Source organism: Triticum aestivum, chromosome 1D (genome assembly GCF_018294505.1).
Source record: "Triticum aestivum cultivar Chinese Spring chromosome 1D, IWGSC CS RefSeq v2.1, whole genome shotgun sequence".
Lineage (NCBI taxonomy): Eukaryota > Viridiplantae > Streptophyta > Magnoliopsida > Poales > Poaceae > Triticum > Triticum aestivum.
In genome coordinates this window covers 183,670,251-183,692,557 of record NC_057796.1, presented here as the reverse complement: position 1 = coordinate 183,692,557, position 22,307 = coordinate 183,670,251, and the positions used below count along the sequence as shown (strand labels likewise).

The following is a 22,307-nucleotide window of genomic DNA, read 5'->3' as shown; positions in this document are numbered from 1 at the left end:
GGTGCTTTTTCAACCTCAGAGACCGTATTGAGCACATACTTCTTATGTGTGTGCTTCATGAATTTGACGTTGTGCTGGTGAAGCGCTTGCAAATTGCTTGCGTAGAAGCTCTTTTGATGTCCTGTACATGGAGTTCTCCAAAGCGCCAGTGATGTATTCACATTACAGTGCTGGGGCCAAAGTAAGTAAACTGATAACGTTACAAGCAGGATGCAAACGAAACAATGAATGTGCCGTTACACCTCTGGTTCCAGTGTCACCTACTACCCTTTGCGTTTGTCAACCAAACACCTCCAAATAGTTTCCCTACACATCACATCTCAAGCATCACATCGCAAGGTCCGCCAAAACACAGCATTATAAAAAAGGAAAACACACTCCATCTTCCCCGCACGCCAAAGCAAATAACAATTTTTTAATGAAAAATTCGAACAACACCAGCTACGTGCGTGTCCAACCCTTCTAATAGAGATTAAAATTGGCAAGACACTACAAAATTATCGAGGTTATGCAATTTATTTGGTTCAAAGAAAAACAAGCAACCACGATCACATGTCTCGGGCATCTATAATTCATCAATGTACGAGCCTACAAACACAGAATAAAGAAGAAATTCCTATATTACACAAAATACATGAATGAATTCCATCAGTTGTTCCAATGCAGTCGCGCCACTTACGGGTCTGCTGATATTCTATAAGACGAGTTCTATACTCCGGCAAAAGGCATAACTTCATACATTAAACAACCGACTTGAAGAAATATACAAAACGGATGTATAGTAATGATGCATCATGAGCACGCACATAGGGAAACATGCAGAGCTGAACTGACCATACCTAGCACTATGCTTGTTGGTACCAGTCCATCTGAATTAGGTGGCCCTGATTCAGAGTGCTCCGTCTTACGGCCATCACTGCCTGAACTACGGTCCCCATCATCTTTGGGATGGTCATCAAAACTGTTTCCATCTTCGTGGTCGTTTGAGCTCCCGGAGCTACCATCCCGTGTGAAACCCTGGACTAGATCCGGTCTTGGTTCTACTCCAACTCGCCTTAAGTGTAGCTGCCAGTGTTTTGCAATTTGTTCTTCAAAGTTCCACATTAACAAACAAATGGAAAAGGAAGATAATCAACAATACCTGAAGGTACAAATTGACCTCATCTGGACGTGACAGGAAGGGAAAATCCCCACCAGTCCTCAGTACTGCACGCTTTGCACTTGAGTACCTTTCATTCACTTGGTCCTTCAACTGCCGAGGAACAGCAGAGTAGTCGTTCGTCTGTGCATAGATGTTCACTGAACATAGTTACCGTACAAGGGATGCTGGAGTGTCAAAACTAACAGATAGGAGAAAGAATCAATCTTGGAAGTCCTTGTGAATTGAGGGTTTCAAATGCATAGATTATTATATGGTACACAAGATTAACATGCGTTTTGCGTCGCCGCCGGTTACGCTGCGCCGCACCAGGCCTCGCGCTGCTGCACCCCCCGCGATTGGACGTTGGGTGACTTCCTCCAGGCTGCCACCAAGCACCTGAACGCAGCCCTGCCTCCCCCTGGTAGGCGTCCACGGAGGCAACCCCTCAACTTCTCCCCTCGCCATGGGCGCTCCACCACTGCGCCCCCCCCCCCCCCCCCCCCTCTCCTCGCCCCAAGAAGGGCGCATATTCAAATCCTGCGCACATTGGGCATCATCGGTACGGGCCAGAAGATCACCCCCGCCGAGATGAAAGCATATGATGGTGTCTTCGCGACACCCCTCCCCCTCGCCGTCATCTCAGCCATCACCGCTCTAGTTGATCAAGAGATCCCGCATGACCTTGGTGCCATGCCTATCCCTGGCGCCCCTTGTCGACGCTACAGCAACTTAGGCATCACGTTCCCCCCTCCCCCCGTCGATCTAGTTATATGGATCATGGCCTCAAGATCGTTGAACGTGCGCAGCCTCAACTCCCGCGCCTTCCGTTTGAGTATGTGATCTCTCCTTGACACTACGGGGCCGCTATTGTTTGCCTCCAGGAAACGAAAATGGAGTTGATTTGCTCCTCGGTGGTTTTAGAGACTCGCTTCGGAGTTTGAAGAGTATGTGTATCTACCTGCGATCGGCACGCGTGGCGGCATCCTACTCGCTTGGCGGGGCAGGTCCGTATCTATCACAGACCCCCAGTTCCCAGTTCACCACGAACGCGATTACCGCCAGGTGCAGACAGGCTCCGGCACTCCATGGTGGATGTCCGTGGTTTACAGACTGCAGGAGGACGACAACAAAATTGCTTTCCTCCAAGAGCTCCGTGACATTCGCCTCGATTGTGCTTGGCCTTGGATGATTTGCGATGACTTCAACCTCATATATCGCGATGAGGACAAGAAAACGGCAATCTCAATCACCGCGTGATGGGCAGGTTCCGGCGCCTAATCAACGACCTAGCACTCAAAGAGGTTTACCTCAATGGCCGGCGCTATACATGGTCAAACGAGCAATCGCCGCCCACCCTTGTCCACCTCGACAGGGTGCTGTGCACTTCGGGTTGGGAGGAATTGCACGGGGAATGCCACCTACGATGCCTCGCGTCGGTAGTGTCGGACCATTGCCCCTTACTCCTGGATTGCGCCCTGATGCCCATCGCTCGCCAGCGTTTCCGGTTTGAGGACTTCTGGTTACGCCTTGACGGCTTCCAGGAGATGGTGAACACTGCTTAGACCTCTGTCCACGACGATGACCCCTTCAAGCGCCTCGTCCTCCGCTTGCAAGCCACTGCCCGTGGCCTGACCAGCTGGAGCTCGCGCTCAGTCGGCTTCGTCAAGCAGAAACTTGCAATCGCTCGGGATATCATATCGCGATTTGACCGCGCCCAGGAGGATCGCGTCCTCACGCCGTAGGAGGACTGGTTGCGCAAGCAGCTTAAGATTGTGCACCTCGGCCTCGCCTCGCTGGAGCGCTCCATTGCCAGGCAGCACACTCACGTCTCGACACGAATACGAGCTTCTTCCACCGGCAATGTTCCTACCGCCGTCAAAAGAACAGAGTCCACAGCCTTGTCACTGGCAACCGCGTGCTCCTCGACCACACCAACATGGCCGAGGCTGCTTTCCAGCACTACGACGACCTCCTCGGGACTGCTGTTGATCGCGACCACACCATCAACTTCGAGCTCATTGAGCCCAGCAACCTGATCGATTTGGACGCGCCGTTTAGCGAGGGTGAGATCAGGAGCGCTGTGAAGCACCTTCCCACGCGCAAGGTGCCCTATCCCGACGGATTTACCGCGGAGTTCCTCCACGCGTGCTGGAGTATCGTCAAGAGCAACTTCGTTGCAGTGTTCCAGCAGCTCTACGACATGCATGGTCGTGGCTTTCACCACCTGAACCAGGCCCTGCTAACGTTGCTGCCTAAGCGCGCCGACGCCAGTACATTGGGCGACTATCGTCCAATTAGTCTCATTCACTTGGTCGTGAAGATCTTCGCAAAGGTTCGCTCCCTTCGCCTCGCGCCCAAGCTCGACAATTTGGTGAGTCGAAACAAGAACGCGTTCATCCCCGGCCGCTGTCTTCACGACAACCTCGTGCTGGTGAAGCAAACAGCGCGCCTCCTGCATCAGTTGGGCGCACACCGAGTTATGCTAAAGCTCGATCTGACCCGCGCATCCGACTCGCTCTCATGGCCCTTCCTCTTTGAGGCCCTTTGCCAGTATGGCTTTGGCGAGAGATTCCTCGAGTGGCTTGCGATCCTGCTCTCCTCGGCCAATACCAGGGTCCTGCTGAACGGCGAGCCGGGGCCCTCGATCTGGAGGCGCTGTGGATTGCGCCAGGGCGACCCCCTCTCGCCGCAACTTTTCTCCCTGGTTGTGGACATCCTTGGGCGGCTGATCAAGCGCGCCATCGACGACGGCATACTACAGCGACTCCACCCTCAACGGCCAATACAGGCAATCTCGCTATACGCCGACGACGTGGTCCTCTTTTGCCAACCATCGCCGGCCGACCTAGCTGCTGTCAAGGGTATTCTGGAAATCTTCAGGAGAGCCTCTGGCCTGCGAATCAACTACGCCAAGAGCTCAGCGACTCTGCTGCACTGCGATCCCAAGGAAGCTGCACCTGTGGTCGAGACACTTGGGTGCCCCATAGTCGAGATGTCCTTCTCCTATCTTGGGATCCCGCTTACGTTGTGACGCCCTACTGCCGCGCAACTCCAGCCCTTAGTGGATCACACTGCTGGCTGCCTCCCCTCCTGGAAAGCCCACCTGATGAACCGCGTCGGCCGTCTCGCCGTTGTCAAATCCGTCATGGGCGCGATACCGATACACCAGCTCCTGGTGTTCACCCCGCCTAAGAAGACTCTCAGACAGCTCAAAAAGATACAGCGAGGTTTTCTCTGGGCTGAACGCGCCGCCGTTCCACGTTAATTGGCGCCGCGTATGTCGCCCCCTGCCCCGGGCGGCCTGGGGGTCGAGGACCTGGAGCGCACTAGACTCGCCCTTAGGCTGCGTTGGCTTTGGTTCTCTCGCACTGACGACACCCGCGCCTGGTCTACTCTTGACATGCAGTTCTCCGCGGAGGAACAGGCCATATTCTTTGCGTCAACCTACATGATGATTGTTGATGGGCTCACTGCCAAATTCTGGGAAGACCGCTGGATTAGTGGGCGTTCGATCAGCGAAATTGCCCCACTCCTATACGCGTGCATCCCCAAGAGGCGCGGAAAGCACAGTACCGTGGTTGAGGGCCTCCATGACCATGGCTGGGCCCGTGACATTTAGGGTATCCTTGGCGTGCACGAGATTGGGCAGTACCTCTTGCTTTGGCAAAAGCACAAGGGCCTCACGCTCACTGAGGAACCCAATCGCCTAATCTGGAAGTGGACCTTGAGCGGCGTCTACACTGCGCAATCCTGCTATCGCGCTTCCTTTGGTTGTGTCCTGCGATGCATGGAAGCTGATCTGGAAATCTTGGGCACCCCCAAAAGTGAAGTTCTTACGCTGGTTGGCGAGCCAGGATCGGTGCTGGACGGCCGACTGCCTCACGCGGCGAGGCCTACAACATCCTCCCCGGTGCCCCCTCTGCGATATAACTCTGGAGACAATCCGTCAGCTATTGCTCGAATGCCCCTTCTCTCGACAGGACTGGCATGAGATATTGGCTTGGTTACAAATGACGACCGGCGCCCAACGAATGAAGCCTCGCTGAAGGATTGGTGGCAGCAAGCAAGGCAAGACACCCCCAAGCCCCTTCGCAAAGGCTTGGCCTCCATCGCCCTCATGCCATGGATGATCTGGAAGCACAGGAACGAGTGTGTTTCGATGACAATCTGCCGTCTATCCACTCCCTCATTAACAAGGTCAGGGAGGAAGCTGCCCTTTGGGCTAGAGCGGGAGCGGCTGGCCTGCGTGCCATTCTGCCCACCTGGGATGTACATTAGTTACTTCCGTGTACTCCCTCCGGTCCTTTTTAGTTCGCATATAAGGTTTGTCTGAAATCAAACCTCGTAAACTTTGACCGAATTTATAGAGAAAAATACCAACATTCAGAATGTGAAAATCAACAACATTAGATGCGTCATGACTTTAGTTTTCATATTGTATAAATTTAGTATTGTAGATATTAATATTTTTTTCATATAAATATGGTCAAACTTTATGAAGCTTGACTTCAGACAATTCTTATACGCGGAGTAAAAAGGACCGGAGGGAGTACTCCGTAACCTACCTCCTAGGAGGACTGTAAACACAAACTCTCTCTTTTCAATGCAATGAAACGCAAGTCTTATGCGTTTTCTCGAAAAAAAGATTAACATGGTTTTCTAAGCATAAGTCACAGAGGTTAGGAACTGATTTATCAATCTTAAATTAACCAAAGACCACAGCAAAAACTCTCACAGGCAATCGTTGGAATGAAGTAAAAATAATTTAGGAAAACTTACATACACTAATCTGTCATGCTACAACTGAGTTAGGTGCTTACATCCATTATTGTGATGAATGAATCAGGTAGCGATAATGACCCAACTGATGCAACATTGACATTTAATATCAACCTTGACGAAAGGTCTTCTCTTGATAATGTCTCTACCTGGCATGCAGAAGTTCGATCTTACCAAATCATAAACTAGGAAAAATAGAAGAGCATCAAGATCCATTACTTTACTTATATTTATAACATGCGTAAGTGTTTGAACGTGATACAACCTGACCCACTACAAAATCCACAGAATCTGCAATGAATGGTTCATGTGGACCATCTCGGATTCCTGTTAAGAGATACCTCTTCAGCAAAAAAGAAGGGGTCCAGCTGACACTGCAATATCACAAAGTAGTTGAGACAGAATAAATGATTATTATCTGCAGTAATGATTTATAGGCAAAATGCAAACATAAAATATTAGCTAATGTTGCATTGAAGAAATCCTTTGAGATTTTATTTTCTTTTCAAAACATGCAGGAGAGCTGCATGTAATTTCATTAAGATACAACACCAAGATAGGCACGACCCATACATCGCCATAGGCATGCCCCAACTATAGAACCAAACGACCCAAGGATTGCCAACCTAAGAATCGGCGATCCGCCACTAGAAGACCGACAAACCCAACCTAAACTAGAACGGCAAGGCAATAGCAAGACAACGTCCACTGTGAGATCCTGAACAACAGCCAGCATAGCAAAGACAACGTCCACTGTGAGCCTGAACAACAGCCAGCAATCACGCCCCATACAGGATTAGAGCATCTCCAATCGCCCCCCCCCCCCCCCCCAACAGGCCCCTTTTTTATCACCGGCTCCAAAAAAACGGCCCCGGTGGGAGTGAGCATATTCAGGGAAATTGGGCAGTGGGGGATAATTTTTACTCCACTGTAGCGGTTAGGGGATGGCTAGGTGCGCTGTAAGGGAGGATAACCGAATTTATCCTCCCTTACGGCCTTCTTTGGGATCGGTTAGAAATGCCCTAAGTGGAGATGGGCCCTGGCCCATACCGGTTCAACAGTCCCCCTCAAGATGGATGGTAGATATCTATCAAACCACATCTTGTACAAGCCAAGTTACAGTTCTTTGCTCCCAGCCCCTTTGTCAAGCAATCTGCAATCTGCTGCCTAAAGCTGATATGAGCAAGGCTGATGATCCCAACATCAAGTTTCTCCTTAATGAAGAAGCGATCAATTTCCACATGCTTTGTCCTATCATGTTGAACTGGGTTATTACCAATGCTTATAGCTAACTGATTGTCACACCAAGCCCTAGAGTCCCTTCCTCTGAAGTTTCAACTCGCTCAGTAGGTGCTTTACCCAGAGGATCTCTCTCAGCCCTTGAGATAAGGCTCTATACTCGGCTTTTGGTATTAATCTAGACACAACTATCTGTTTATTGCTTCTCCATGACACCAAATTTCCTCCCACAAAACACAATAGCCAGAAGTTGATCTTCTATCATCTTGACAACTGCCCAATCAGAGTCACTCTAGCCATCCACCTCAAGATGTCCACTCTCCGCAAACCACAACCCTTTACCCGGAGTGCCTTTCAAGTATCTCGGGATTCTGTGCACAGTATCGAGATGCCCACTCCTTTGTTCATGAATGGATCTGCTCACCACACCCACGGCATACGTAATGTCAAGAGATCCAAGGTGTATTTCCGCTGGCACAAAGATATTCCCTTCGCTGTCCGGGCCACTTCAATGCCAACCAAGAAAGTATTTTAAGTTGCCCATATCCTTTACCTCAAACTCCTTGCTCAAACACCCCTTCAATCTCTATTTCCTTCTTATCATCTCCAGTGATGATAATGTAATCCACATAAACTGCAAGAATGGTGATATTTTGATCAGAGTGACTGCAAAACACCACGTGGTCACATTACATTGACTACCCAAGCCACAGACAACAAGTTTGAACCTATCAAACTATGCCCTCTACGGTTGCTTCAGTCTATACAAAGACTTATTCATCCTGCGTACCTTCCCCGTAGTTTGTTCCATACCAAAACCTGGTGGTATCTCCATGTATACCTCTTCCTGCAAGTCACCATGTAAAAAGGCATTCTTGACATCTAATTTGTGCAATTTCCACCCAAAGTTTGCAGCACACGAAACCAGTATCCTTACTATGTTCATCTTTGCAACAGGAGCAATCTGGCAACCAATCTGGCCTTATACCGTTACACCTTTCTCTCAGGATTTTGCTTCATGGTATAGATCCACTTACAACTCAGTATGTTCTTTTCTGCCGGCAATGTGGTTAGTGTCAACGTTTTGTTTTTCTTCGGTGTTTCCAACTCCTCTATCACCGTTTCATGCCACTTCGGATCTTGCTTTGCAGCCTTCCAATCCTTTGGAATTGTCACTGTTTGTAGAGAGAGACAAAACGCTCTGTAGGAAGGAGACAAAGCCTCATAAGGCACAAAATTGCCAATTTCATGATCATAAAAAACATCCAGCGGTAAAGCCTTCTTTACTGCTTCGCGCACCCCCTTTCGCAGCGCAATAGGCAGTTCCATTGTGTCTGATGAGCTTGCTGTTAAGCTTCATGCACTAGCCAACACAACCAAAAGTCCGAACTGATGGAAAGGGCTAGGCAATCCACATATACACTTCAACACCCCCTCTCACGTGTGACGCGGAAAGTCAACACGTAGATAAGACTCAAAGGTATGGCTCAAGAGGCCTATACGTGGACAAAGGGGGGCAGCAACAATTTTTGGATAAACTGCGACAGCCAGAACTTGAACTCAAGACCTTGGGCTCTGATACCATGTTAAGCTTCATGCACTAGCCAACGCAACCAAACGTCCGAACTGAGGGAAAGGGCTAGGCAACCCACATATACACTTCAACACTTGCATCATTGCATTGTTGCTTCCCTTGCACTAATTGCTCCTCCTGCACATGTGGCTGTTGTCGTGAGTACCAACAGGAATTGTACTCACCATTGGTTGGACCTGAGCCTGCACATCATCATCAGTGTTAGTCCCTCAGAATCACCATGAGTATGAGAGACGACCTTCGCCCCCTCTTGACCACCTTCCAAATCTATGTTTCTCAGAGGGACACCACATTTATACCCCTACTGACTAGAAGCATAGCCCAGAAAAATACATTTCACTGTCCGCGGATCTAACCCCGCTTTAGATGGCCGCCAGGACGCTGATGGCGCACTCCCGCCCGCGGCCTGCCAAGCCCTCCATGGCATGCGCCCACGGGGCCGAACGCCAACATCGACGTCACGTCCACGCAACGCCACGTCGGCTGCTCCGCTCCACGCGCGCAGCCACGCCAAGCTCCACCCGTCGTCGGGTTCCTGCACGCCCCCGTGGACGCCGCTCCCCAAAACAACTCACTCTCCCGAGTTGTTGAATCTCACCTCTCTTCTTTCTATGGCTATGGCGGCTGATGTCTGGTCGGGGGCGCCCGCTGCTAGGTTGTCTTGCTGGAGTGAGAGCTCTCCATGCTCCTTATGCATTTTGCAGATGATGTGTTGCTAGTCGAGGATAGTCGAACGAGGGTTAACAGAAAGTTAGAGCTATGGAGACAGGCTTTGGAATCAAACAGTTTTAGCTTAGTAGAACTAAAACTAAGTAAATGAAGTGTGGTTTCAGTACTACTAGGTACGAGGAGGAGGTCAGACTTGACAGACATGTGGTACCTCAGAAGGACACCTTTTGATATTTGGGGTCAATGTTGCAGAAGGATGGTGATATCGATGAAGATGCAAGTCATCGAATCAAAGCTGAATGGATGAAATGGTGCCAAGCTTCTAACGCTCTGTGAGAAGAGAGTGCCACAAAAGCTTAAAGGCAGATTCTATAGGATGGCGATTCGACATGCAATGTTGTATGGCGCTGAATGTTGGTCAACTAAAAGGTGACATGTCCAACAGTTAGGTCTAGTAGAGATGCGCATGTTGAGATGGATATGTGGCCACACAAGAAAGGATCAGGCTCAAAATGATGATATGCGAGATAGAGTTGGGGTAGCACCGACTCAAGAGAAGCTTGTCCAATATCGTCTGAGATGGTTTGGGAATATAGAACGCAGACTTCCAGAAGCGTCAGTGCATAGCAGACAGTTAAAGTGTGCTGATAATGTAAAGAGAGGTCAGGGTAGACCAAACTTGACATGGGAGGGCTCCGTGAGAGAGCTCTGAAGGACTGGAGTATCACCAAAGAACTAGCCATAGGCCAGGGTGCGTGGAAGTTAGTTATCCAGGTGCCAAAACCATGACTTGGATTTGAGATCTGATGTATTTCAACTCTACCCTACCCCAACTACTTTGGGACAGAAAGGCTTTGTTGTTGTTTTGAAATCTGCAAGTACATTTTTGAAAACTTCAAAAATATAGGGATCAATGTAACTTGGAAATCTGCATGTGACTAAGACTTTATACGTACGAAAGTGTGTAGGCATGTAAACACAATAAAACACTTTCACATGGGCATATCACTAGGTTATAATAAAGCAATCATGTGATCTTACAAAAAAGTTCTTAAAACAGACTACATACAGTGGAGACCATGGCATAGCAGCAGCAAACTTGTGTGTCTCAAGAAAGGTATTTGATAGCACCAAGGACTTTACTCTCCTTGGGCGGTATTGAGCAAATATTTGTGCAAGAAATCCACCAAGAGATGTACCACAGATATGAACCTGCTTCATAAAATGGTTGAATATAAATCAGTACCACTCCATCCATTACTAACTATTACCTCCGTCCCAAAAAGCTTGTTTAGATTTATCTAGATACAGATGTATCTAACACTAGAACGTCTCTAGATACATCCGCATCCAGACAAATCAAAGACAAGCTTTTTGGGATTGAGGGAGTATTTGAGTTAGCTTTCACCTAACTCAAACTTCTCTATATTTACCAAGACCATAAAAAATGTGCTAATATCTACATACAGTATGGAAATATATTTTATCATTAATCCAATGTAACTAATTTGGTGTTGTGGATGTTCATATCTTTTATATGGACGCTACTATGTAGCAGACGCTGCATCTTAGTCTTTCCATGGGGCCATCCAACCTCTCTCTTTCTCTCATACTCCCTCCGTTCCAAAATAGATGACTCAACTTTGTACTAACTTTAGTACAAAGTTAGTACCAAGTTGGGTCATCTATTTTGGAACGGAGGGAGTACAAGCATGGTATCGTATGCATCCAAAACATGACATCAGCAAATATTCTCTGCTTTGACTTTTAATATATTTTAAAGTGCAATACAGAGATGCAGAGAGGCGACGTCAACCAGGACATCTTCGCAGAAGTGGGGAGTACTTCACCACTGTGAATCGCTAATCGGTGTGAGACAAGCCATTTTTAAAATTCCAATTTAGCAATTAATGTAGATGAAGTCAACATGTGGTGGCAGATTCATGCCCTATTGGAAGGCGCGACAAATGTGCATGTGTGTGCCCATTAGATTGTCCAATTTTACAGACTTGGTTAAAACTTAAAAACGTTTGACATGGTACAAAGCTAGAATTTCAAATAATTTGGAACGGAGAAAGTACTTCGCAAGAGTCCCTCAGGGATTAAGCGAATAAAATACGACATGTGCTGTTAATTTGCACAGAATGGGCAATTAAGTTAGAAAACCATGCTACAGCCGTCTCTTAAGGGAATCATAGAAAACTAGTAAGTACAAACTGTACCAACTTCTAATAATCAGAACCACGTGTATTTCAAGAACAAGTAGGAGCAGAACTAATTTAAGTTCACATGTCGATACCCCATGATACCGTGCTTATATTTTATTTTTTATGTACCAATAAAAACTTCAACAACACTACAAAAATACTCCCTCCGTTCCTAAATATAGGTCTTTCTAGAGATTTCAACAAATGACTACATACGGAGCAAAATGAGTGAATCTACACTCTAAAATATGTCTATATACATCCGTATGTGGTAGTCCATTTGAAATCTCTAAAAAGACTAATATTTAGGAACGGAGGGAGTAATTCAGGATTATAGGTGCAGCAGGCACACACACATGAAGTGAAGATGCATTAGATCCTAGGAAATATGGGTTCGCAATTTTAAGCAAGGCTGGAAATGAAAGAGAGCAACACATTACTAGGCTAACAGCCTCGTAGAAAAGAAAGTATTATAATATTTCCTTACATGATGGATATTCATGGAGTCCAAAAACTTTTCAAAGGAATGAATCCATTCATGGTGATTCCAAACTTGGGGAACATCAATAGATATTACTCGATAACCCTGAAAAAAATGAAGACAAAAATCTTAGGTTGGTCCGATATATGTATCTAACAATTATACATGTGCCAAGCAGAACTAAAGGAGGATTCTGCAATTGTTGACCTCTAATAAAATTCCAAGAAGAGAGAGATGGCTATTCAAATTGGATACACTTAACAGTGCCACCACAATTTGGACGTCATGCAAAGCATGAAAATCTCATAGAACACTAATGTAGCAGAAAGAAATCAAGGCCTCTTGCCCACATTTTGTTGAATTCAAATCGGTGCATTTTTATGTCAATTTCATTTCATGTTGTATATATAGAAGATGAGGAGATCCTTTTCACCAGTGCGTTGAGTTTAAATTATTGATTTAATAAACAGTTGAGCTTTATTTTGCATATTCTCGCCTTGGATATTTTTGGGAATGTATGAGGTATTTTTGGTGTAGTTATAAGTGTCAAAGTTTATCCATGTTGCCAGAAAAAAAAATTGGCCCAGGGTTTGCTTCAATCCTTGCTCCGCCACTGTATGTCAGCATAAGGGTTGCATATCGCATTGTGTATACATTTGCAGGTACATATGAACACTCAAGACAGCTAGCAAAATCAGAAAAGATGTGTGCTGAACTGGCAATGGAATGGGACTCATTCATTCTCATTGTAAGCACCTTCATAGAGAGGGACATTATCTGTTTATAGTATACATCAGCCGTCCCAGCAATTCCTGGGATGCAGATAAGGGGTGGCACAGCCTTGGGGCCAAAATCATAATATCTCCACAATTTTGATCCAATCTACAAAATCCAATAGAAAGAAATAATTTAGAATCTCGCCAACCATAAGAAATGTAGAAACAAGTTTAAAAAAATATATTTTTTGAGCAATACTTTCCCTTTTTTCTTCCAAAAGGCATGAATCACACAGTGTATTTGACTAACCAGATTTAAAACTGGATTGGTAAGATTGTAAAACATACATTTGATTTTGTACTGGATAGGGGACTTGTTAACCAGAACAAAGATTTATGTTGAACGTGTGTATCGAACGAAGCTTCCAATACTTCCCTAGCTTGTGTAGAGGCCATATATGTGTCTATTTGTATGATCACGTGCGCGCCAGTTAAATGGATAGGTAGCCACAGCCAATGAATTAATTTTGTTAGCAAATATGGAACTTGTATTTCCTGGGGGGCGGGGCGGTATATACATGTACAGCTCGTAAATACGCAAGAAACCACTCATACAACAGGGAAAATACATAGGCTATACATGGAACATAATATAACTCTATCACCCCCACCCCCCCCCCCCCTTCAAACACAGGGTGGATCCATGACAATGAGTTTGTAAAGATAAAATCCATGTTGCGCTCTAGTATGGGCCTTCGTAAAGAAATCCGCCAATTGTAACTCGGAAGGCACATAATGAGAGCAAATACTTAGTCCTCCACACCAGCGCGCACAAAAGAAGCATCAACACCAATATGCTTGGTGTGCTCATGCTTCACAGGGTCACGCGCAATACTGATAACACGCACATGTACACACCAAACTCTTGAAGTAAACACAGTAACCTTTGCCGTCAAAAGGGTCATAGCTCGGAACTCAGCCTCTTCGTAAGGATGTTCCAAAAATAGGAGCATTGAGAGCTGATTCAAGTGCATAGTCCACCGTACGCACTAGTGATGTAGAGTGCTTCAAGTGTGTAGGCCGGGGACATATGAAGCGTGAATGTCCTAATGAGAAGAGAGTATTACTCACAAAAGATGGATACATCAGCTAGTGATGAAGAGAAAGTTGATGACAGATCTAGTGAGAAGTCTGAAGATCTTGAAAAAGAGGCCATGAGTTTTGAAGCTGCTGAATCATATACGTCCTTGATGGTGCAGCGAGTGCAAGAAGACCGTATCGAGGACAAGGGGCAACGCTGGATATTTTTCAGTCTGAGTGAAAAATCAGCGACACCAATTGTAAGTTGATCATCGATGGTGGAAGCTACACCGATGAGGTCAGCAAGGGGTTGGTGGGTTATTTAGGATTACGTGTGTGGAAACACCCACAACCCCACTTAGTCGAGTGGCTGTATAACACTGAAAAGTTAAATGTTGCTCACAAGGTGTGCATCAAATTTTTGGTTGGCAACTATATTGATAGGGTGATATGTGATGTTTTGCCAATTGGATGCATGCCACTTACTGTTGGCAAGGACGTGGCAACATGATCGTGGTGCCACACATCATGGGAGGTCCAACACTTATTCATTTAACGGGAAACGACATGTGCTATAACTGATGTTTGCCAATGATATCAAGGTGGATGCTATTATTTCAGTTCCAAAGAAGGTCCCCAAAGCAACCACGAAACCAAGGACAGCTTTGTTTAAAGAGGGAGGCGATGATGTGGCAACTAGAGCTTCTTCGGCCGCGACACGGACTCAAGAATGTCTCCATGACATAGTGTTGTTTGCTCAAGAGAAGAAAGATGGCAAAGGAATCCTGGGAATTGCACCGTATGCTAAATCTGCTAACACAAATTTGAATGGTGAAATTCCTGTCAAGTTAGTAGTGCTGAGGGAGGTCGTTTTTCTACAATGTTAATCTTTTGATGATGCGTCGCAAGAGCACAGCGAGAGTCGCTACGAGATTGATTTTTGATCTATCTTGTGCTGATTTTGTTACTTTGGTTTCTTACATCTCGCTCGATCCATGGTATTTGTTCGGCTACATCTTCATCTACTTTGCTGCGTCTTCGTTTCGTCAAGGACCGTGAAAGATTGAGACCTTTACATGCGCAAATTTGCATCTCACTTGTTTGTGTTTCATCACGCAGCTAGCAAGCACCAAAGTCATGTAATCCCCTGCTCAGTCATGGGCTAGCTGAAGAGGTCAACGTAGATGCACCCGGAAATGGAGAACCGGAGGCAATAAGCAGTTCACGAAGGCGCGCAGTCTCCTGCTCAGTGACGCAGCTAAAGTAGTCAACGCAGCAGCACCAGGAGAGGAGCAGGCACTGCCACCCGTGGAAGTCGCTAGTCGCTAGAGGAGGCGGTGTAGCACACCCAACGTCGATCCGCAGAAGCCAGTAGAGGAGACAAGGTCACAGGCACGTAAGCACCAAGGGAGGACGTGCGTGCGAGACGGAGTCGGTGTAGCAATGTGCACCAATACTGCCGATGAAAGTCACGGGGGGAATTAGTGTAGAGCGACAATCAGCATCCACGGAGGTTGCGAGAGGACTCGTTGTAGAGCAGCCACCACAGTCTGGGTAAGGCGCCAAAAGGGATGACATCACAAACAAATGAGCACCAAAGACCGAGGAAAGGCACATCGCGAGATGGACTAAGTGTTGGGAACACCAGAAACACCATTGGAAATCACTAGAGGGCGAGCGAGAGACACCATGTCTAATGATATTGTTTTCCCCTCTTTACTTTTCTTACTTCTTTTTTCACAAACTAATCAGCTCGTAGATGGCTTCAAGAAAAGCACTCCAGCCCGATCGCACAGGTCAACCCAAGTGCACGCAGCCAGCCAACCTGGAGGCCACGCTTCCGAGCACACACGCCCAACAGAAAGAACAAGGCTGCGGGAGGCTGAGCAGAGACAAGACAACAAGAGCGAGGCGCCACCAGTAGCAGAGTCGGCAGCTAGATGGACGGCAGGCGGTATGAAAGGCAGTGGCCAGGGAGCACGACAGCGGCCGATTTGGGAGCAACGGCGGCCGGTCCTAGAGGAGGGCCCCAGACGAAGCTAGCAGTCGGATGGGGAACACGATGACAAGGGAGCCCATCAACGGAGCCAGTGGGCTGCAACGAGGGAGAGCCTGGAGAGAAGCGCCATGGCCTGACCTGAGACAAGAGGTGGTGTGTGGTGATCTGGAGACCTGCAATGCAAAAGCGAGCACGATAGAGGGAGAGAAATTGGGATAAAGGGAGAGGAGGCAGCGACGGCCGGCCGAGAGGATGACGACAGCCCAAGAGGAGGCAATGACTGCCAACCAAGAGGGGGGCGGCGGTGCAAGCGTGAGATTGGACTGGAGCACGAGCTGCGCGTGGAAGAAAAAATAACCTAGGCCTTTAATACCATGTCAGGAAATATGCAACTTGTATTTCCTTGGGAGGGCAAGCCGGTATATATATATACATGTGGTAAATATGCAGGAAACCCCTCATACAACGGGGAAAATACACAGGCTATACATGCAACACAATATAACTCTTAACTAATCTCACATTTTGTAAGAATTACGCTCCAGTTAAGCCGCGTAGCCGAGTGCGGTGAGGATAACTGCTAAAAGCATATAAGTAGTAAGCCCACCCAAAAATGAGTGCTCTCTCCTCTGACTTCCCTAGAGCCTCCGGTATCACAGCCGAGACGGCGACGGGTTCTCTACCCATACGGGATGGAGCGACAGCAGTATGGAAATAGGATAAGGTAGCGGCGAGACGAGCCGTTTAAATAGGTGTCAAGTGGAAGTGTAGTGATGCATGTAGCTGAGGCATCCTAACAAACGAACCTTGTTCCTACACGGCTACCAGTGATTCACCACGCAAGTAGTATATAATGGCTATGAGAGGGATATGCAAAAAAAAAACTAAATTACTTGCCTTTACATTTTCGCAACTAGAACCCTAGCATAGCTATCTATCCCGGTCGATTTCCATCTCTTCTGTCGATCTTGACAAGGGTATCAGAGCCTCTCACCCATTATTGGCTCAAATTAGCGAGCAAGGTATGAACACCGCTCACAATAACCTGCTAAAACCCTACCGCCGCGGATTTGACAGACCGAGGACGATTCAGCAAAGCAACGAAGAAGGGTTGGTGGAACAATGCAAAATCCCACGATTCAAAGTGAGTTACGACGACGGTGACGAAAGGAGCTCTTCGAGGCGATGGAAGAGGAAGTGACTACTCTGGCGGTGGCTAGAAGCAGGAAAGAAAGCCGCACGCGTCGAGGAAGCAGTGCGTGATCATTGGCCCCAAGAGATGGTGCGCCTCCATGGGCAAAAGGATCAACAAGACTCGTTGCTCTCTTTGCACGGTGAGATCTCTAAGCTAATAGAGGTGGTGATGAGCGTTAATTTTAGCAAGTAGCCATCGACTGACTGCAATCCACTCGTGAGTTGAGTTCACTGCATGAACTTCTGAGGTTCACGATCGGTTCGGTCATCACATGTCTTAAGGGCCCAGCGAGTATCTGATGGCCATTCATGAAACCAATTACAGCTCTACTACTGAAACCCACAATATGCCACTCACCCCTTCCAGGTTGTCATGAAGGATACAGTTTGGCAGCCTAAGACCGAGCCACATGTCTCGCCAACCTACACCCAATGTTCACACTCCTATACCACCACTGCAAAACCTAAACCAAACCCCACAGAAGAATAGCCTAACAACAACAAACAACAACACCTTTGGTCCCAAACAAGTTGGGGTAGGCTAGAGGTGAAACCCATAAGATCTCGCGACCAACTCATGGCTCTGGCACATGGATAGCAAGCTTCCACGCACCCCACAGAATAGCCTAAATGCCACTAAATGCCACAACCACAATTTTCTTTACTTCACTCCTACCTAAACAACAGCAGAACTTCTTTGTCCATTCTCCAACTCAAAACCCACAATTTCAGACTACTCCACAACAGAACCAACACTCCCATCGCATGCCTACCACCACATCTACAGCCAAACAACAGCAATCTCAATTACCAGCAACCTTACCTACCTCAAAACTACTATCCAGTAGCACATATTCCTCGAAACACACCAGTATATCACCCACAAGATCCACCCCACCTCTATTGTTACTATCCACAAATTCCTCAGCTACAACATCAATAGCAGCATACCACCAGCCAATCCTCCACCCCCACCCCCTCAACACCATAACCTCCAATTGAGCCCCTTATTTGATCACCCTCTAGAAATTCCCATTTACAATGGAGATGACATAATCACTTGGATCCAGCAATGTGAAAAAATATTTGGGCTATCAGGCATCCAACAAGATCAGTGAGTAAAAGTGTCAGTGCACACATTAGAGAAAAAGCTCAAATATGGTCGGCAGAGGACAATATACAGCTGCACTACTTCAGCTGGCATCAATTCTGCAGCTTGCTATGTGACAGATTTCCTGAAGCAGACTGGTATGATGCAATGGACCACTTCCAACATCTAAAGCAAATCAACAGTACGGATAATAACATTGATCAGTTTGAGACTTGGATGCAACTAATGACGAGGGACAATCCCTATTTACCTGAATATTTCTTTGTGCTGAGATTTATCAGTGGCCACAAGGATAATGTGAAACGTATGGTCAAATGTGATAAACCTAACACTGCTCGGTGCATACGAGTCCTCCAGGCAGCTAGAACAAACTCATTTGGCAGCAGCAAAAAGACATGTTCTTGCTGCCACTCAAAAGGGGGCCAGACCCAATCAATTTCAGCAGGGATCAAGGCAAGCACCTGCAAGAGATAACTGACCCAGGGCTCCAAATGACAAAGGTAGAGAACCAAAGAAGTGTTCGTGTTGTCCTAAGAACTGGTTCTATGAGCACAAATGCAAGGGGCTGCAAAGAGCATGAATGCACCCAAAATGCAAGGTCCTTCTGATGATGAGCAAGAGGAACTGGAACAAGAACAACTTCCAGCACAAGAGCAAGAGCAACAACAAATATCCTGTCCCAGTGATAGAAGAGTTATTAGATGAACTACAAGGGGCAGGCCATTATATTAACCAAATTGGACCTCAGATCATGGTACCATCCAATAAGAATGCATCCAGATAATGTCCACAAAACTGCATTCAGAACACATCTAGGGCATTATGAGTATCTTGTAATGCCTTTTGGGCTTACAAATGCACCAGCAACATTCCAAGCCATTATGAACAACATTTTCTCAAAGATACTCAAGGAACATGTACTGGTGTTCTTTGATGACATACGGGTCTATAGCAAAAGCATAAAACAGCGTGCAACTCATCCACACTAAGTTTTGGAAATATTTTGAGAAAGAACGAACTGGTTGTGAAGAAATTAAGCGTGTTTTTGCACAACCTGTTGTTGAATATTTGGGACACATCATTTCCTCTAAGGGGGTAGCTATTGATCCTTCAAAGATAGCTGCAATCATTGCTTGGAAACAACCAACAACCCTCAGTAAACTCAGAAGTTTCTTGGGGATGACTAGCTACTGCAAAAGGTTCATCAGAAATTACAGTTACATCCGCAAGCCTCTCTATGACATGCTCAAAAAAGAAGCTTTTCAGTAGAAGCAGAGCAAACTGCTGCATTTGGATTAGTGAAGACAACAATGACTACTGCACCTGTCTTGGCATTACCTGATTTTTCTCTGCCTTTCACACTACAAGTTGATGCAAGTGGTACTTCTATAGGAGTTGTTCTCATGCAAAAGGGACATCCTGCCTATGTCGGTAAGAGTTTAGGTCTAAATGCAACTGCACAGTCAACATATGAAAATAGGCCATTGCAATTTTGGAAGGCTTGAAAAAGTGGAGACATTACTTCACTGGCAACAAACTGATCATCAAATCAGACCATAGAAGTCTCAAGTTCATGTTCAGTCAGAGATAACTAAAGGGGATACAACACAAACTCATGCTCAAGCTCTTAGGGTATGATTATGCTATTACGTACAAAAAACAAGTAGAAAACAAGGTAGTATCCAAGAAAGACCAAGAAAATGAAGTGATTGTTGTAATGCAATCTCAATGGTAATCTCGGCTTGAGTGAAAGAAGTGGAAGAATCATACAAAACTGACGACAAGTGCTTGAAATTACTACAGGAACTGGTTGTAGCTCCCTCAAGCAAACCAAAATATTCATCTGAAGTTGGTATCCTCAGATACAAAAGAATAATTTATGTGGGCAACTCCAACAACCTCGGGAAACAAATCCTCACTTCTTCCCATTCTTCCATCATTGGAGGGTATTATATTCTTGCAGAAGAGTGACATGTCACAGAATTAAGAAGCTCTTGTATTGGCATGGGTTAGAAGGAGAAATTGAGCAGTTCCTTGCTTAGTGTCCAAATTGTCAGGTTACTAGAGGAGAAACAATTAATTACCCTGGTTCGCTCAACCCACTCAGAATTCCTAGAGGCATGATCCCAAATATCCATGGATTTTATAGAGGGATTGCCTAATCCAAGGGCAAAGATTTTATTCTAGTGGTGGTTGGTCAACTGACAATGTATGCACACTTCCTGCCTTTGGTTCACCCATTCACTGTGCAAACTGTGGCAAAAACTCTTAATGGATAATATCCATAAGCTACATGGTCTGCCTCAGGTGATTGTATCTGATCAAGATAGGATGGATTTCTTCACATCTCTAAATGAAGAACTGAAATTGACCACCACTCATCACCTAGAAACTGACGGACAGCCTGAACCTGAACGTGTAAATCAATGTCTCGAAAGCTACCTCGGTAGCATGGCATTTCAGGAACCCAAGCGTTGGTGTAATCTGCTGCCAGCAGCAGAATGGTGGCACAACACATCATACCACATATCTTTGAAAACTTCTCCATTGAAGGCTCTGTATGGGTATCAGCCACCTCAGATTGCTGAAATGGCAATTCCTTGCACTGTCAGTGAAAAAGCCAGAGCTGCACTAATTGACACAGGAGCTACAATGGCAAAACTGCAGGAAAATCGGGATCATGCTTAGGCCAGAATCAACAAATTCGCAGACCTGAAGCAGACAGAACGCACTTCAACGTGGGAGAGATAGTATACCTTAAACTTCAAGCATACAGAATTACTGCATTTGGTCTCCGTTCCACCTTGACGGTGCAGTCCAAATACTACGGCCCCTTTCACATCCTTCAGAAAGTGGGTGAGATGTCTTATAAATTGCAACATCTGGAGAGCGCTCAAATCCACCAACTGTTTCATGTCAGTCATCTCAAGTAGCACTTGGGCCCCAATGCTCTCCCAAACCCTCAACAGCATATGATTAGCTCTTCCGGCTATCCTTCACAAAAATGCTGCAATGGTGCAATGGCTTGTGCATACCTGGGAGGATGCGCATTCATTCAAAAGGTATTTCCTGCATTTTAGCCTTGAAATCTAATCTCAGGAGGTGCAGTGTCAGGACCCAAATATCCTAGTCTGAACTTTTCAACAGTCAGTCTATTCTCCAGAAGAGTAACAAAGGAACGGGCAAACATTATGTTCCTCGGACGGTTCAGATCCCTCAAATGCAACAGCAGAGAACAATTCCGACAAATTACCTTTCCTGTTCAGTTTCATCTCGGCTTTGTAGTAATTACACTCCAGTTTAAGCTCTAAGTGAGCTACTATTGATTCACCGCACGAGTAGTATATATACTCGGAGCTGGATATGAGAGGGATAAACAGAAAAACCCTAAATTACTTGCCTTCACATTTCCGCAACTAGAACTCTAGCGCAGCTATCTCTCTTTGATCGATCTTCCTCTCTTCTTCCGTCAGGATTTTCCCAAAATTCCCCTACCTATCCACTTCGATCCTGAGAACTATCCACGACCTCAGAACAAAACGGAACCCACTACACGGCCCGTGCTCGAGACCACGGCACCACGCTAAAGTCAGTGCCCGCGTTGGTTGACGGCGAGGCCGGGGAGGGGTTCGGAAAGGCCGGAGCTTACAGAGATCTTGTGGAGCGGGACGACGGACTTGAAGTAGACGTAGTCCCCGGGGGCCGCCGCGCCGCCGCCTAGTCCCGTCATCTCCCTCTCTCACAGCCTCCGACCAGAGCGGCAGCGAGACCGGGGACGGCAAATCGGACAGGCAGAGGGGAAGAGCAAATCGCATCCAGTGGGCTGGCTTTGCGAGTATTCCAGTGGGCACGTGCGTAGTTAGACTGTCCTCTCTCTCTCGGACCCATGAATTTTTATTTCTTACTCCTCGTTCCTAAATATTTGTCTTACAGATTTCAACACATACGGATGTACATAGATATATTTTAGAGTGTAGATTCACTCATTTTGCTCCGTATGTAGTTAGTTGTTGAAATCTTTAGAAAGACAAAATATTTAGAAACGGAGGGAGTAAAATCTAAAAAGTGTGTACGCACTATTCGGGGAGAACGAGCGG

The 22,307-nt window shown here is 46.5% G+C and overlaps 1 protein-coding gene across 5 annotated transcripts; it reads right to left on the bottom strand.

The window, feature by feature from the left end:
* Window positions 1–497: 497 nt before the first annotated feature.
* Window positions 498–22,105, bottom strand: LOC123180891 (maspardin). 5 transcript variants are annotated; one of them, XM_044593072.1, is made up of 8 exons: window positions 21,860–22,105; window positions 12,867–12,992; window positions 12,117–12,215; window positions 10,492–10,637; window positions 6,186–6,294; window positions 5,962–6,069; window positions 1,142–1,282; window positions 498–1,065 (listed from the first exon to the last, which is right to left on the bottom strand). In XM_044593072.1, the coding sequence occupies exons 1-8, from the start codon at window positions 21,938–21,940 to the stop codon at window positions 793–795; spliced, it is 1,083 nt and encodes a 360-aa protein (XP_044449007.1). In that variant the 5' UTR covers window positions 21,941–22,105; the 3' UTR covers window positions 498–792. The 5 variants fall into 5 exon arrangements, with proteins under 5 accessions (XP_044449007.1, XP_044449008.1, XP_044449009.1 ...); XM_044593073.1 differs by having other exon boundaries at window positions 10,492–10,634; XM_044593076.1 differs by having other exon boundaries at window positions 524–1,054.
* Between the last annotated feature and the right edge of the window lie 202 nt (window positions 22,106–22,307).

Coding starts and splice junctions, on each gene's coding strand:
- LOC123180891 (XM_044593072.1), bottom strand. CDS start 21,940: ATGACGGGACTAGGCGGCGGCGCGGCGGCCCCCGGGGACTACGTCTAC. Junction 6,070..6,185: donor TGGATTTTGTAGTGGGTCAG/GTTGTATCACGT, acceptor TCTGCATGCCAG/GTAGAGACATTATCAAGAGA. Junction 1,066..1,141: donor AGGTCAATTTGTACCTTCAG/GTATTGTTGATT, acceptor AAACACTGGCAG/CTACACTTAAGGCGAGTTGG.